This window comes from Heptranchias perlo, chromosome 4 (assembly GCF_035084215.1).
Source record: "Heptranchias perlo isolate sHepPer1 chromosome 4, sHepPer1.hap1, whole genome shotgun sequence".
Lineage (NCBI taxonomy): Eukaryota > Metazoa > Chordata > Chondrichthyes > Hexanchiformes > Hexanchidae > Heptranchias > Heptranchias perlo.
This window is the reverse complement of record NC_090328.1, coordinates 66,756,896-66,772,107: the sequence shown is the minus strand read 5'-3', so window position 1 is coordinate 66,772,107 and position 15,212 is coordinate 66,756,896. Positions and strand designations below refer to the sequence as shown.

General features: G+C 42.3%; 1 protein-coding gene across 3 annotated transcripts in view; it reads left to right on the top strand.

Moving 5' to 3' along the window:
* LOC137320989 (E3 ubiquitin-protein ligase MARCHF3) overlaps positions 1–15,212 on the top strand; it is a 72,611-nt gene that overhangs the window by 43,286 nt on the left and 14,113 nt on the right. For all 3 annotated transcript variants that reach the window (XM_067983062.1, XM_067983061.1, XM_067983060.1), the window contains 2 exons: positions 8,068–8,305; positions 9,372–9,576. In XM_067983062.1, coding sequence (XP_067839163.1) covers positions 8,118–8,305; positions 9,372–9,576 — 393 coding nt within the window. In that variant the 5' untranslated portion in view covers positions 8,068–8,117. The remainder of the gene's footprint in view (positions 1–8,067; positions 8,306–9,371; positions 9,577–15,212) is intronic.

Below are 15,212 nucleotides of genomic sequence, written 5' to 3'. Positions count from 1 at the left end.
AGGACCAGCATGAGCAGAATTTGGTAAAAATCATTATTTTGGTTCTTAATTCTCAACCAGTTGTCATTAGTTTTTAGACTCAAAACAACTTACTAACATCTGGGAGAGCTGTCCCACAGACTAGTCAAGCAACAGCCAAACTCTCAGAATCATACTCTCAGAATCATACCTTTCAGCCAACGTCCCAGACTCTTCCATCACCATCCCTGGGTATGTCCTGTCCCACTGGCAGGACAGACCCACCAGAGGTGGCGGTACAGTGATATACAGTCAGGAGGGAGTGGCCCTGGGAGTCCTTAACGTTGACTCTGGACCCCATGAAATCTCATGGCATCAGGTCAAACATGGGCAAGGAAACCTCCTGCTGATTACCACCTACCATCCTCCCTCAGCTGATGAATCAGTCCTCCTCCATGTTGAGCACCACTTGGAGGAAGCACTGAGGGTAGCAAGGGCACAAAATGTACTCTGGGTGGGGGACTTCAATGTCCATCACTAAGAGTGGCTCGGTAGCACCACTGCTGACCGAGCTGCCGAGTCCTGAAGGACATAGCTGCCAGACTAGGCCTGCGGCAGGTGGTGAGCGAACCAACACGAGGGAAAAACTTACTTGACCTCGTCCTCACCAATCTACCTGTCGCAAATGCTTCTGTCCATGACAGTATTGGTAGGAGTGACCACCGCACAGTCCTCGTGGAGATGAAGTCCTGTCTTCGCACTGAGGACACCATCCAACGTGTTGTGTGGCACTACCACCGTGCTAAATGGGATAGATTCAGAACAGATCTAGCAGCTCAAAACTGGGCATCCATGAGGCGCTGTGGGCCATCAGCAGCATTGTATTCCGGCACAATCTGTAACCTCATGGCCCGGCATATTCCTCACTCTATCATTACCAACAAGCCAGGGGATCAACCCTGGTTCAATGAGGAGTGTAGAAGAGCATGCCAGGAGCAGCACCAGGCGTACCTAAAAATGAGGTGCCAACCTGGTGAAGCTACAACTCAGGACTACATGCATGCTAAACAGCGGAAGCAACATGCTACAGACAGAGCTAAGCGATTCCACAACCAACGGATCAGATCAAAGCTCTGCAGTCCTGCCACATCCAGTCGTGAATGGTGGTGGACAATTAAACAACTAACGGGAGGAGGAGGCTCTGCAAACATCCCCATCCTCAATGATGGCGGAGTCCAGCACGTGAGTGCAAAAGACAAGGCTGAAGCGTTTGCAACCATCTTCAGCCAGGAGTGCCGAATGGATGATCCATCTCGGCCTCCTCCCGATATCCCCACCATCACGGAAGCCAGTCTTCGGCCAATTAGATTCACTCCACGTGACATCAAGAAACGGCTGAGTGCACTGGATACAGCAAAGGCTATGGGCCCCGACAACATCCCAGCTGTAGTGCTGAAGACTTGTGCTCCAGAACTAGCTGCGCCTCTAGCCAAGCTGTTCCAGTACAGCTACAACACTGGCATCTACCCGACAATGTTGAAAATTGCCCAGGTGTGTCCTGGCCACAAAAAGGAGGACAAATCCAATCCGGCCAATTACCGCCCCATCAGTCTACTCTCAATCATCAGCAAAGTGATGGAAGGTGTCGTCGACAGTGCTATCAAGCGGCACTTACTCACCAATAACCTGCTCACCGATGCTCAGTTTGGGTTCCGCCAGGACCGCTCTGCTCCAGACCTCATTACAACCTTGTTCCAAACATGGACAAAAGAGCTGAATTCCAGAGGTGAGGTGAGAGTGACTGCCCTTGACATCAAGGCAGCATTTGACTGAGTGTGGCACCAAGGAGCCCTAGTAAAATTGAAGTCAATGGGAATCGAGGAAAACTCTCCAGTGGCTGGAGTCATACCTAGCACAAAGGAAGATGGTAGTGGTTGTTAGAGGCCAATCATCTCAGCCCCAGGACATTGCTGCAGGAGTTCCTCAGGGCAGTGTCCTTGGCCCAACCATCTTCAGCTGCTTCATCAATGACCTTCCCTCCATCATAAGGTCAGGAATGGGGATGTTCGCTGATGACTGCAGAGTGTTCAGTTCCATTCACAACCCCTCAAATAATGAAGCAGTCCGAGCCTGCATGCAGCAAGACCTGGACAACATCCAGGCTTGGGCTCATAAGTGGCAAGTAACATTCGCACCAGATAAGTGCCAGGCAATGACCATCTCCAACAAGAAAGAGTCTAACCACCTCCCCTTGACATTCAAAGGCATTACCATCACCGAATCCCCCCACCATCAACATCCTGGGGGTCACCATTGACCAGAAACTTAACTGGACCAGCCATATAAATACTGTGGCTACGAGAGCAGGTCAGAGGCTGGGTATTCTGCGGTGAGTGACTCACCTCCTGACTCCCCAAAGCCTTTCCACCATCTACAAGGCACAAGTCAGGAGTGTGATGGAATACTCTCCACTTGCTTGGATGAGTGCAGCTCCAACAACACTCAAGAAGCTCGACACCATCCAAGATAAAGCAGCCCGCTTGATTGGCACCCCATCCACCACCCTAAACATTCACTCCCTTCGCCACCAGCGCACTGTGGCTGCAGTGTGTACCATCGACAGGATGCACTGCAGCAACTCGCCAAGGCTTCTTCGACAGCACCTCCCAAACCCGCAACCTCTACCACCTAGAAGGACAAGAGCAGCGGGCACATGGGAACAACACCACCTCCACGTTCCCCTCCAAGTCACACACCATCCAGACTTGGAAATATATCGCCGTTCCTTCATTGTCGCTGGGTGAAAATCCTGGAACTCCCTTCCTAACAGCACTGTGGGAGAACAGTCACTACACAGACTGCAGCGGTTCAAGAAGGCGGCTCACCACCACCTTGTTGAGGGCAATTAGGGATGGGCAATAAATGCTGGCCTCGCCAGCGACACCCACATCCCATGAACGAATAAAAAAAAAACTGCATATATATATAACTTGGCAACGTTTTATTATGAAAGTTCATGATTAGGGATTAACATTCAGGTATGGGTCTAGATTCAGGGGATAGGACATTTAAGCCCAAGAAAACCAGAATATTAATTTTACAAGTGTGGTGCACAAGTCAAAATGGTTTATTTTTAAAAAATGCTTTTTAATTAGCTTTAATGTTATTTAACAAGAGTAAGAGCTATTTCCATTCTGACCAACAATATTTATTCTGCAAGTTTTGCATCACGACAAAATGGTTTCCATTTTGCTCCAACACTAAATTTGCAGTATAAATCCAGAATCTGTGCCTGACATGACTCTGGAGAAATGGTCTCACACCACTTCAGTTTGACACCACTAGCGTTTAAATGCAGTGTAGTGTCAAAGCAGTTTTAAAAGTACTCTGGGCTGCTGATCCAGTGGGAACTTTGTAAATCTCCCTGACATTGATGTAAATAGTTAGAAAGTGGGCATCTCCATTCTGTACTCTCAACATGTAATTCTTAACTGCTAGGAGAAGAGCTCAGCACATATTTGGTTACATGTGTGTGCAGAGCGCTCTCCTATACAGGACAACTGGAGTTTCAGCCAGACACAAGGTAGGCTTTTTGAACAGGTTACAGCCTGGCAGGAACTAATACTGCAGCTGAGACATGTGGTTACATTATAAATAGTATATGTGAAACTGCTCGTCTATGCTAAGAAACTTTGGTGGAGATAAGATAATCTTGTATGTACTGCCAACTACATCCGTGACAAAAGGACATTATTCAACCACTTTTTCCCCTTCCCTTCTGCCTATACACATGCATGTGCGTACACACTCTGAACTATCTAGTATAGCTAAAATGTAATTTTTATTACCCATTGCCGTGGCTCCAGCCACAGACAGCAACTGATTCAGATATGGGGGGATTTTGCTTCTTGGCATGCAGATGGTGGATTATTGTTTGAGCTAATGAAGTGGGCTCAATTCAGTTATTTGGAGAATTCACCTAAATCTGAAAGGTTGGTTTGACCAGAATTTGATTTGGCACTTTTACCACAACAGGTAGTGCTTTATACTATTGAACCTGCTAAATAAATACAACTGTGAAAGTTGACACACTCAATGATTTACTGAGTGATATATGCATAGTTGAAGCTACCATCCTTGAGATGAGACATTAAACCAAGTCTTCTGCCTGGTCGGGTGGCCATTGATGATCACATGGCACTGCTCAAAGAAAGAAGAAAGTTGCATTTATGTAGTGTCTTCCATGACCTCCGGATGTCCCAAAGCACTTCACAGCCAATGAAGTACTTTTAAAGTGTACTCATTGTTGTAATATGTGACAGCCAATTTGTGCACAGCAAGATCCCACAAACAGCAATGTGATCAGATCACTTTTTTAGTGATGTTGGTTGAGGGATAATCATTAACCAGAACACACACAACTCACCTGCTCATCTTCAAATAGTAAACAATTTTACAACACCAAGTTATAGTCCAACGATTTTATTTGAAATCTACAAGCTTTCGGAGGCTTCCTCCTTCCTCAGGTAAATGTGAACCCCAGTCTATCACCGGCATCTCCACATCATCTTCAAATAGTGCAATGGGATCTTTACGTACACCGGAGAAGATAGAGGGGGTCTTGCTTTAACGTCACATCCAAAAGATGCACCTCCGACAGTGCAGCCCTCCCTCAGTACTGCAATGAAGTGTTGGCCTAGATTATGTGCTCAAGTCTCTGGAGTTGGACTTATGCCCACTGAACCAAAGCTGACACACTAGAAGAACAACATTGTGTTTGCCCAGTGTCCTGGCCAACATTCCTCCCATGACCAAAAAATTATTTAATTGGCCATTCATTTCATTGGTGTTTCATTGTGGATCTTTCTTTCCACAAAATGGTTGCCACATTTGCTTACATATGTCGAAATAATTCATTGTATGTAAAGAGTTTGAAGATATTTGAAACTTGATTTGTTATTTTGTTCTAAGCAACTTTTATCTGCCTGATACTGCACTTCAGTTCTGCATTCATTACGCAGTGTGGTAAGGAATTCCAAGTCCTATACTTGGCCATTTGATTTGACTAATGGGCTAAGATTGCTGACTATGAATCATCATACATATGTCATTGTTTGAGACTCAGTTGAGAGATGAGTGAGCACTCTTTTACGCTCTAAACCAACTGGAAAGGCTTCTCTAAAGTATCTTCTAATGTGTCAGCTTTGGTTCAGTGGGCATAAGTCCAACTCCAGAGACTTGAGCTCATAATCTAGGCCAACACTTCATTGCAGTACTCTCTCCAAAGTTGTTTTTTTAGTGTAAAAGCAGATGGTTTTGATGCCGGAAAACATCAAATTCAGAAAGCACCTGGAATTCAAGTAAATGTCTAAACGAAACAAAAGTTTCAAACTAACCTCTTCTTCATTAACACAACTAGGTACCCTTTTTGTAGGAATACTGTGATCAATAAGGAAAGAACTAACTTGAAATGAATCTCCTCATTGAAATAGTAATTTGACAGTTGCATCTGAATATTTCATTACTGCATGTGGATTGTGTTTAACGTGAGTATAAAATCTTATAGAATTTGGCTGTCCAGCTCAAACTATAGTGGTGAATTAATTGAACTGGGAGCTAATTTCATTTGTCAGGTTGATTACATTACTGGTGTGTTGCATTTCCATAGCAGCTAGAAGTTAGGGGATCGGCTTTAAACAAATAGTTTTAGAAGCACAGTGTGATCTCTCAACTTGATTTCCCCAGAGTCAAACACCTCAATTTTTTGAGCACCATGGTACTCTGAATATTGCTATGGATGAGAGTGGCAATCTATCAGGTATGCCACGTCAACTAAACTTATTACCCGTGAATTCTAGGTTCAATCTTTCTATCCTATCATCTGAGGACATTATGCCGCATGTCAAACTGCTGCTTTCAGGGTCCAATGAAGCTTTTGATGTGGAAAACCAAGCTGGTTTTAAAGACAGTGTTAATTGCAAACATCTGAAATTCTTAGCCAGGTTACCATGCCATAGCTTGCTTTTATTGATTCATCAGTGATTAGGTACCAAGCTACCTTTTAAAGGTAGATGAGGGTGAGATCATTCTCAGTATCCAAAAACCATAACGCTCCTCGAATAGTCCTTCAAGGTTTCAGACAATATGATGAATATTCTTCATTGGCTGCTTCTGTTGGTGTTTACATTTGAATTGTTATCCACATACACTGTGCTAAATACCTGAATTTTTCAATAATACACTGATCGCATTTTTCCTGGTAGGCTTCATGTGGCTCTTTCCATGTTGTGCCCCTTTAATGTGATGTTTAAGTAACTGATACAAAAGAATAATAAAGTAGTAACATGTTGCAAGCCTCTATTTTATATAATGGTAAAAATTGTTCCACTGATTTTATTTTAGATATGTGAATACACCAAAAGCAGGAGTTTTTATCAGGGAGCGGGGGAAAAAATTGTGTTTTCTAGCTCTGTTGATGTTTATTGTGTAACTGAATTAGGCATAGCAGTTTTGGCTCAAAAAAATTGAATTTTGATATGACCCATGATAAAATTTAGCATAGGAAGGGGTAGCTGGAAGGGAATCCATTTTCCTCCTCCTCCTCCTCCCGCTCCCACTCCCAGGTGGTTGTGCCGATCCCTCTTATAATCTCAAACTTGAAACTTTTATGTGTAGAAAATTTGCCCTGCCTTGTAATGATTTTAATTTCACGTTCTCAATTTAGTAGAAAATGCATCTAAACTACACCCAGCCTATTTATGAAATGCCTGTATATATCATGTGAATAAAGAGAATAGTGCTTTTCTCTTTTTCTTTATCTCTTTAGTTTGTTGGCTTATTGGCCTTTCAGATATTTGTAATGGTAAGTATGTATGTGGGCTAGTAGGTCAAAACCCCACTCAGGCTAATATGATGACGCTTCATTGTTGATTTCCCTATGATAAATGTAAAGTGAGAACATAAATCAAAATAAAGCATTGATTTGAGAAATACAAAGTGTAAAGGGATAATTGCCATTACTACATTATATTGCAGTCACTACAAAACTGACTAGGAAGCGGGACTGCAGGATGTTAGTCACTGGCCTTTCACCTCTAAAACTTGAGTTTGAAACAAGCCTAACCTGGTGGATAAATATCTCCCCTGTTGGTGTTAAGGGGCCTACATTAAATTAATTTGAATCATGGGCCCCAATTTTAACTTCCGCTTGGAGGAAACCAGGCATTGTGGCAGTTTAAAAATAAGGGCAGTGACTTACCCCTTGTGATCCCGCTGCCTTCTCATCAGATCCTGATATTAACCTGTTGTTTTAAGCAGGACACCTGCAGGATGGCAGCGGGATCCTGCTTTAAATATCCGGATTGGGTCCTGATGACACTGTCATCTGCAAATTTGGAAATTGTGCCCTGTACGTCCAAGTCATTAATGTATATCAAGAAAAGCAGTGGTCCCAGCACTGATCCCTGGGGAACACTACTGTACACCTCCCTCCAGTCCGAGAAATAACTGTTCACCACTACTCTCTATTTCCTGCCCTTAGCCAATTCTGCATCCATGTTGCTACTACCCCCTTTATTCCATGGGCCGCAATCTTGATCAGCCTACCGTGCGGCACTATATCAAATGCCTTTTGAAAGTCCATATACACCACATCGACTGCATTGTCCTCATTAAACCTCTCTGTTACCTCATCAAAAAACTCTATCAGTTTAATTAAACACAATTTGCCTTTAACAAATCCATGCTGATAGCTGTTACTCTAGTACAGTTTGAGAGTTGGTGGGGCGGGGGGTTTCTTCTGAGGTTAGCATGGAAGCACTTTGTCAAAGCTTTACTCTGCATCTAATTCATTCTATACATGGCTTGGCAGTGCTTGCGGACACTGGATGTGAAGAATGGGAAAACCCTCATTCTGATTAGCCCAGAATTGATATCTCTTCCAGACCCCCCCCCCCCCAAAAGAAATTAGAAAGATTAGATTTGATTTTGTAACTGTGTTTAGTCAACCCATGCAGATGATGCAGAAAACAAAGTTTGGCATTATTTCCTTACAACAATATGTCCTAGACTTCAATCATTTGAATATATTTTTATTCCACTTTCTTTTAGATGGAAGTATGAATGTGGTTCCCACTAACTGAGAGTAATTGCCTGTTGACATGACAACCAACCGTTGCAGTCACCTGCCTGAGGTCCTTCCAGACTGCACTAGCTTGGTTCCTTTAGTAAAAACAGTGGAAGATTCTACTGGTGTCGTGAATGGACAGCCACAATATGTGATGCAAGTTTCAGCTAAAGACGGGCAGCTGTTGTCAACAACAGTAGTTAGGACACTGAATACACACAGGTACAAGAACTTTTTTATAGAACAATTTTCAGCAATACAATGTAAAAGAAAATATATTTTGAGGCTTGATATAAATGGAATAATCTGTTCAAATCAATTCTTTTTATTATTGATTGTAATCAGATTGTACTGTCTGAACGTTGTGATTTCTATCATGAATTTTGCTATTTAGTCAGGTTACTGACCTTGTACTGTGGAAACAAACACTGAATTTTTCCAGACACACTGCAGACATCGTATCTACTGCGCAACAAGACTGTGTTTACCTTAGACATTGACCAAATTCTTGAGGATGCAATCTTCATTTTACTATTTGAATCAAACCCATTCAACCCTGAAGTTCTGCTACCTCCAGGTCAATTTTAATGGGAAGCCCAGCCAAATTGTGTGGCAAGAGAATGTAGATTCTGTGACTGGTCCATTAAATTTTTGCAGCATATTTCCTTAGTGTTTTAAGCATATTTGTAATTTAAGGTGTTAATTCAGGATGCATTTACATTGCAGCAACCAGTGTGAGACAAGTAGCTGCCGTTCGGATTCCAGCCAGGCAGAACCCTGTTTACTTTGCTTGGCTCCTGCCTTGCTGTAACTCTAATTGTCCTGTTTAGGAGAGAGCTATGCGTATGCCTGGATAAATGGATGTACAGAGCTGACTCTTAACAGTTACAAATTTAAATGTTACGATTGGGGAGATGAGAATCTCTGCTCTTTAACCACTTAAATTAAGATCGGGTAGGTTTATAAAGTGTCCAGGGTGCAATAGATCCTCTTAGCACTTAATTCAGGTACTCCTTCCTTCTTAACATCATATGTTCCTTTAAATGTCCATTGTCTTCATTTGTTTATGGGGGTGGAGAATAAGCTTATTTATACAGACTGGAATCTAATTTTCATTACACTATATTGTTTAGTAAAAATATATTTAAGATACAGGGAGAACTGCTGTGTATTCTTTGAATATTTGTGGTGGGGAATTATTCAAACAGTCCTGATAATATAAATAATATTTCAGATGTCTTCTAAGTTATCTTTGAAGTTGACATTGATGACACTCTTGCTTTTGCAGCACATTCAATGACCGACCTATGTGCAGGATCTGCCATGAAGGCAGCAGTCAGGAAGATCTACTCTCTCCCTGTGAATGTACAGGAACCCTAGGAACTATTCATAGAAGCTGCCTAGAGCACTGGCTTTCTTCTTCGAACACCAGTTACTGTGAACTCTGCCATTTCAAGTTTTCAGTGGAGCGTAAACCTAGACCATTAATAGAGGTCAGTAAGTCATCCATATCCACAGAAACCAGTGTTTTAAAAAAAAAGTTCAGCATGTGCAACAATTAATTTAATATTTTTTTAAAGCTCTATAGATATGAGGCTGCATAAAAACCTTTTTGTTGGAATCAACCAAACCATCTGCCGTAGAGTTGCTTTCAAGGAAGAGCTCTTAGATTTGGGCTGAAGCACATTTTTGGGGTACAGTCGGGGGAGCTTAATTCCTTATTTAACCCATGCTATACCTAATAATATTGGGGGCCTGAAATGGAAAATGTTTCCTTTCTCAGTACTAACATCCCTCACTTTAATGAGCACAAAATTCACAATGTTTTTCAAAAATTGCTTTTAATATCTAACCTGTACAGTTACTTAATTAGGAACAACTACTTTCCCCGTGAGTACTCTTTTTTAAAAAAAAATGTCAGCTGTCGATTCAAATATATCTCCAGGTGCTTTGCTTTTTGGGAGGCCGCCTTGCTTTCAGTTTTTGTTCCAATATTCACATACAGAAAGCACACCACACTGAAGTTTCAACAAGTGTCAGCATCAAACAGTGAGATGTGAGTTTGCAGTTGCAAATTCCATTCTTTCCCACATAAAGTTTAATTTTCCTTGCTCCCTACAAATAGCAACTATATAGCAGTGAGCATTAAATAAGTACTTGCATTGTCTAGTTCTAACAATTTTTAAAAAACTCGAGATATCTTTCTAATCTCAGCATTTGTTCCCCTCCTCATAACTGTTTCTTTATCATTTTTTAGAAATGTCTTAATACAACCTATCTTTCAAGCAAAGATCTGGTGGAAAAAAATATAGAAAGCAGAGCTGACATTAATGCTTGCATTAAAGGAACAAAGTCCAAAGCACCTATTTACCAGAAAATTTCAGTATTATGATTGCCAACCGGGATAGTCGGAAAAGAGACATGAAACTATCTGTCCATTACAGATTATACATGAGAGAGAATTGTATGATTATATTTTCTGGACCACATCAAGCACTATCAGGCCTTGCTCTCCTCTGCCAAAACCACTAACTACCCCAGGATCATCCTGGAAAGCAAAGATAATCCCCTGGCTTCTTTTCTGCGCTATGAACCATCTCCTTAAATCCCTCTCTCCTCCTCCCTCCACCCGCATCTCCAACAAGTGTGAGGAGCTCATTGGTCTCAATATCAGTGATAGAGAAATCATTATGTGGAGATGCCGGTGATGGACTGGGGTTGACAAATGTAAAGAATCTTACAACACCAGGTTATAGTCCAACAATTTTATTTGAAAATCACAAGCTTTCGGAGGCTTTCTCCTTCGTCGCCTGACGAAGGAGAAAGCCTCCGAAAGCTTGTGATTTTCAAATAAAATTGTTGGACTATAACCTGGTGTTGTAAGATTCTTTAGAGAAATCATTCATTCAGCTGCCCTTGCTACATTTCCCCTCCCCACTTCCGTTTGTTCTCCCAGCCTTAACCTTAAACCTGTGTCTTTTTTCAGTTTCTCCCCTATCTTGTCTATGGGACCCACCCACTTTTCTCTTGACCCCATTTCCCACTAGACTGCTGACCACCAAACTTCTGTTCCTGGCCCCCATAGTAGCTGATGATATACTGTCTTCTCCACCCCCTTCCCCCCCACACCTTTTTCAAAACCACCATCCTCACCCCCTTCTCAAAGAAAAAAGAAACACCCTCAGCCACTGTTGCCTCTAAGCTGCGCACGTGCCTGGACCCCAGGCTCTTCTCCAGCCCTGCTTCCCTGGTCCCCAGTGCTCCAGCCCCAGGCAGGCTGCTTGCCTTTGGTGCTGGAGAGTGTCCGATCACGCGGCTCTGGCCCCAGCCACCGTATTGTTTACCACGTTGCTAGGAAATGCAGTCAGTGAGCAGCTGATTGGCTGTGCGGAAACCAGACCAGGAAGTAAAATCGAAACCGATGCATTTGTCAGTGCCCAATCGGGGACCAGGCTATTCCGCCCAAACTGCTCCCTGCTTTACATAGAGGTAGCCAAAATTAATTAGAACTGCCAGATATACAGTTGGAATGCAATAATTTGTAAAACCCTGCTGAGGATTCAATGGAGGGAGAAGGAGAGAGCTTTAATTAAACTGTTCCCTATCCCTAAATTCACACTGATTGATTGACTTGACAGCTGTTTTGTATTTCTGACTCAATTTAAAAATTCTGATTGTACACAATTTATTTCTGTTTGAATCAGTCATTAAACTGATTCAACAAAAAGCTGATTGGAATCGTTCCCATCAGATAATTTTTAATAAAATATAACAAGACTGGTCTGCTCAATCCTAGTGCAACATAAGGAACCCATTTCATAAATTATATATATTTATCAGCCAATCTAACATTAAATTGTTAGTTATCCATTATTTTGTACATTTTGTTCTGTTTGTTTTTTTTACCCTGAATAATGTTTTCTAAAAAGATGTTCTATTTAAAGTTGTGATTTTTTTGTTTAATGGTGGCGCACACTGCCTTTCGGTGCACAAACCCAAATTCATTCTGTACATGGCTGAAAAAAAAGTAGAGGGAACCTTGCCCTCAACTCCTTGTAAACTACATCTCCAACCTTAATTTGCTCTCCAGTCCTTCAACGTGTTGTCACCTTCCATTTCCGTGCCCAATCTTTCCCGAAGCTCCACTGCCCTGACCACAGCACTGAAATAGCCCTAATCAAAGTCACAAGTGACCATAACTCACTATCCCATCTCATCCTTCTCAACTTCTCTGCAGCCTTTGACATAGTTGAAAACACCAGCCTCCTCCAAACCCCTCCTCCATTGCCCAGCTCAGTGGGACTGCCCTCACTTGGGTCCACTCTTACTTATCCAGTCGTAGCAAGAACATCTCCTATAATAGCTTCTCTTCTCGGTCCAGTATCATTACTTCAGGAGTTCCCAAGGATCTGTCCTGGCCCCCTCCATTTCGTCGACTACATGTCGATTTTTGGCCACATCGACCAACGACATGATCTGTTTCCACATGTACCCTGACGACACCCAGCTCTACCTCTCCATCACCTCTCTTGACCCCTTCACTGCCTCTGTGTTGTCAGACTGCTTCTCTGGCATCCAGTCCTGGATGAGCCACAATTTCCTCCAGTTAAACGTTAGGAAACCAAAGCCATCGTCTTTGGCCCCCGTTGCAAACTCCGTAGCCTCCCCATCCATTCTATCCCCCTCCCCAGCCTCTGTCTCAAGACTGCTCACAACTTCGGTATCCTGTTTGACCCTGAGCTGAGCTCCTGAACCCATATCCTCTCCACCATAAATACCATCTACTTCAACCTCTGTAGTATTGCCTGCCCCTGCCTCTGCCCCAGCCCATTTGCTGTTGAAACTTTTATCCATGCTTTGTCATCTCCAGACTCTACTATTCCAACGCTGTTTTCACCAGCTTCCTATCCTCCACCCTCCATAAATTTCAGCTCATCCAAAACTCTGCTGTCCATATCCTATCCTGCGCCAAATCTCATTGTGCTCACTGACCTACATTGACTCCTGTCCTCCAACACCTCAAATCTCATCCTCATGTTTAAACCATTCATGGCCTTGCCCCCTCCATATCTCTGTAATCTACAACCCTTTGAGAACTCTGCATTCCTCTAACTGGCCCCTCTCTAAACCTTTCAACCTCTTCCCACTCCCACTCCTCCTTTTAAGACCCTCCTTTATACCCAACTCTTTGACCAAGCATTTATTCACCCCACCTAGTATCTCCTTTGGCTCGGCATTGATTTCTGTCTGATACACTTTTGAGAACCGCCTTGGGACATTTTTCTATGTTAAAAGCGCTTTTAAATGCAAGTTGTTGTGTGTGACACACAACTGAGGAAGTCCGATTGCTTTCAGTTCAGTTCCATCATTGTGAAAAAGTCCTTGTGCAAACTTCCTGCTAGAATCTGATTTATAAAGTATGAGAAAATTGCTTTTCAGCTTTTCTTTTCTCCATGGAAATTTAAAGGACTTGCCCATTATTACAGTGGTGTGAGGAGAACTTGTTTTTGGGTGCTGACCTGTCAGTTGGAAGCAGCAATGTGAAACGGAGAATGGAATATTCTTCTTTGTAAACCACTTAAATCTAATTAAGCTCTTGTAAATCAACTTGAAAAGCAATAAACAAAAAATACACCATTTTTAGCAGGGCTGTTCTGTGAGCCACTCCATTTGTCTTCAGAAAGCTGCTGTTTCATGGCTGGTTGAATAATTGTTCAGTGGTCTTATCAAAAACCTAGGAGGTTGAATGGCCTACTCCTGTTTCTATGTTCCCATGTTCATTTCAAAATGGGGAACTTTATCAGTTTGCCCCCATAATCTTCTGTTAACTTCCAAATTATGTTTTACGGGACAGTAGTGAAATTCAGTCCATATGATGTTTATCTTTCTAAAGAACTTTGGGGGTGGCATTGCTTTTCTTTTACATAGTATATTCTGGGCAAGTTGATGGCATTGTGGTCAGCTTGTACCGTGTAGCTATTTTATAACTTTATATACAATTTTGGATTCCAAGATAGTTCAAACTGTTGTCAGTATTTATATATACCGTTTAAAGAGATGGTTCAAATTTCTCTCTAAGATTGGGGTTGGCAGCCATCTAGTACAAATGCAGAAAGTGGATGGCCTCCAAAAGGTTTGTGCAAACTGGTGTTAAGTTCAACTTTTAACCATATTTCTTCTTCCCCCACCCGTCTCCCTCTCCTTAGTATCACTTCCCCCATTTTAGTATCACTACTAACCAATCCGCTACCTAAGTTTCCCCTCAAAACACTACTTATAACTGGGACAGTAATAATGCTGTGGTGCTTTAAATATAGCTTCCATGCAAATATGTTAAGTTCAAAACTTTGAAGCCCAGAGCATCAGTCTTAAACATCATACTTTATAAGTCCTCAATATCATTCAAACTATCTGACAATATGGGCATGTAAACGGGTAGGAAGAGGAGGGGTGAGGCCGATTAGGGACCATAAAGGAGATCTACTCATTGAGGCAGAGGGGATGGCTGAGGTACTAAATGAGTACTTTGCATCTGTCTTTACCAAAGATGATGCTGCTGCCAGAGTCTCAGTGAAAGAAGATATAGTTGAGATACTGGATGGGCTACAAATTGATAAAGAAGAGGCACTTGAAAGTTTAGCTGTACATAAAGTAGATAAGTCACCCAGTCCAGATGGGATGCATCCTAGGTTGCTGAGGTAAGTAAGGGTGGAAATTGCAGAGGTACTGGCCATAATCTTCCAAACATCCATAGATACGGGGGTGGTGGCAAAGGACTGGAAAATTGCAAATTTTACACCCTTGTTCAAAAAGGGGTGTAAGGATAAACTCAGCGACTATAGGCCAGTCAGTGGTGGGCAAACTTTTAGAAACTATAATCCAGGACAGAATTATCAGTCACTTGGACGAGGATGGATTGATTCGGGAAAGCCAGCATGGATTTGTTAAAGACAAATCGTGTTTAACTAACCTGATAGAGTTTTTGAGGAGATAACAAAAAGGGTAGATGAGGGCAGTGTAGTTGATGTGGCGTATATGGACTTTCAAAAGGCGTTTGATAAAGTGCCGCACGGTAAGCTTATTAAGATTGCGGCCCATGGAATAAAGGGGGCAGTAGCAACATGGATAC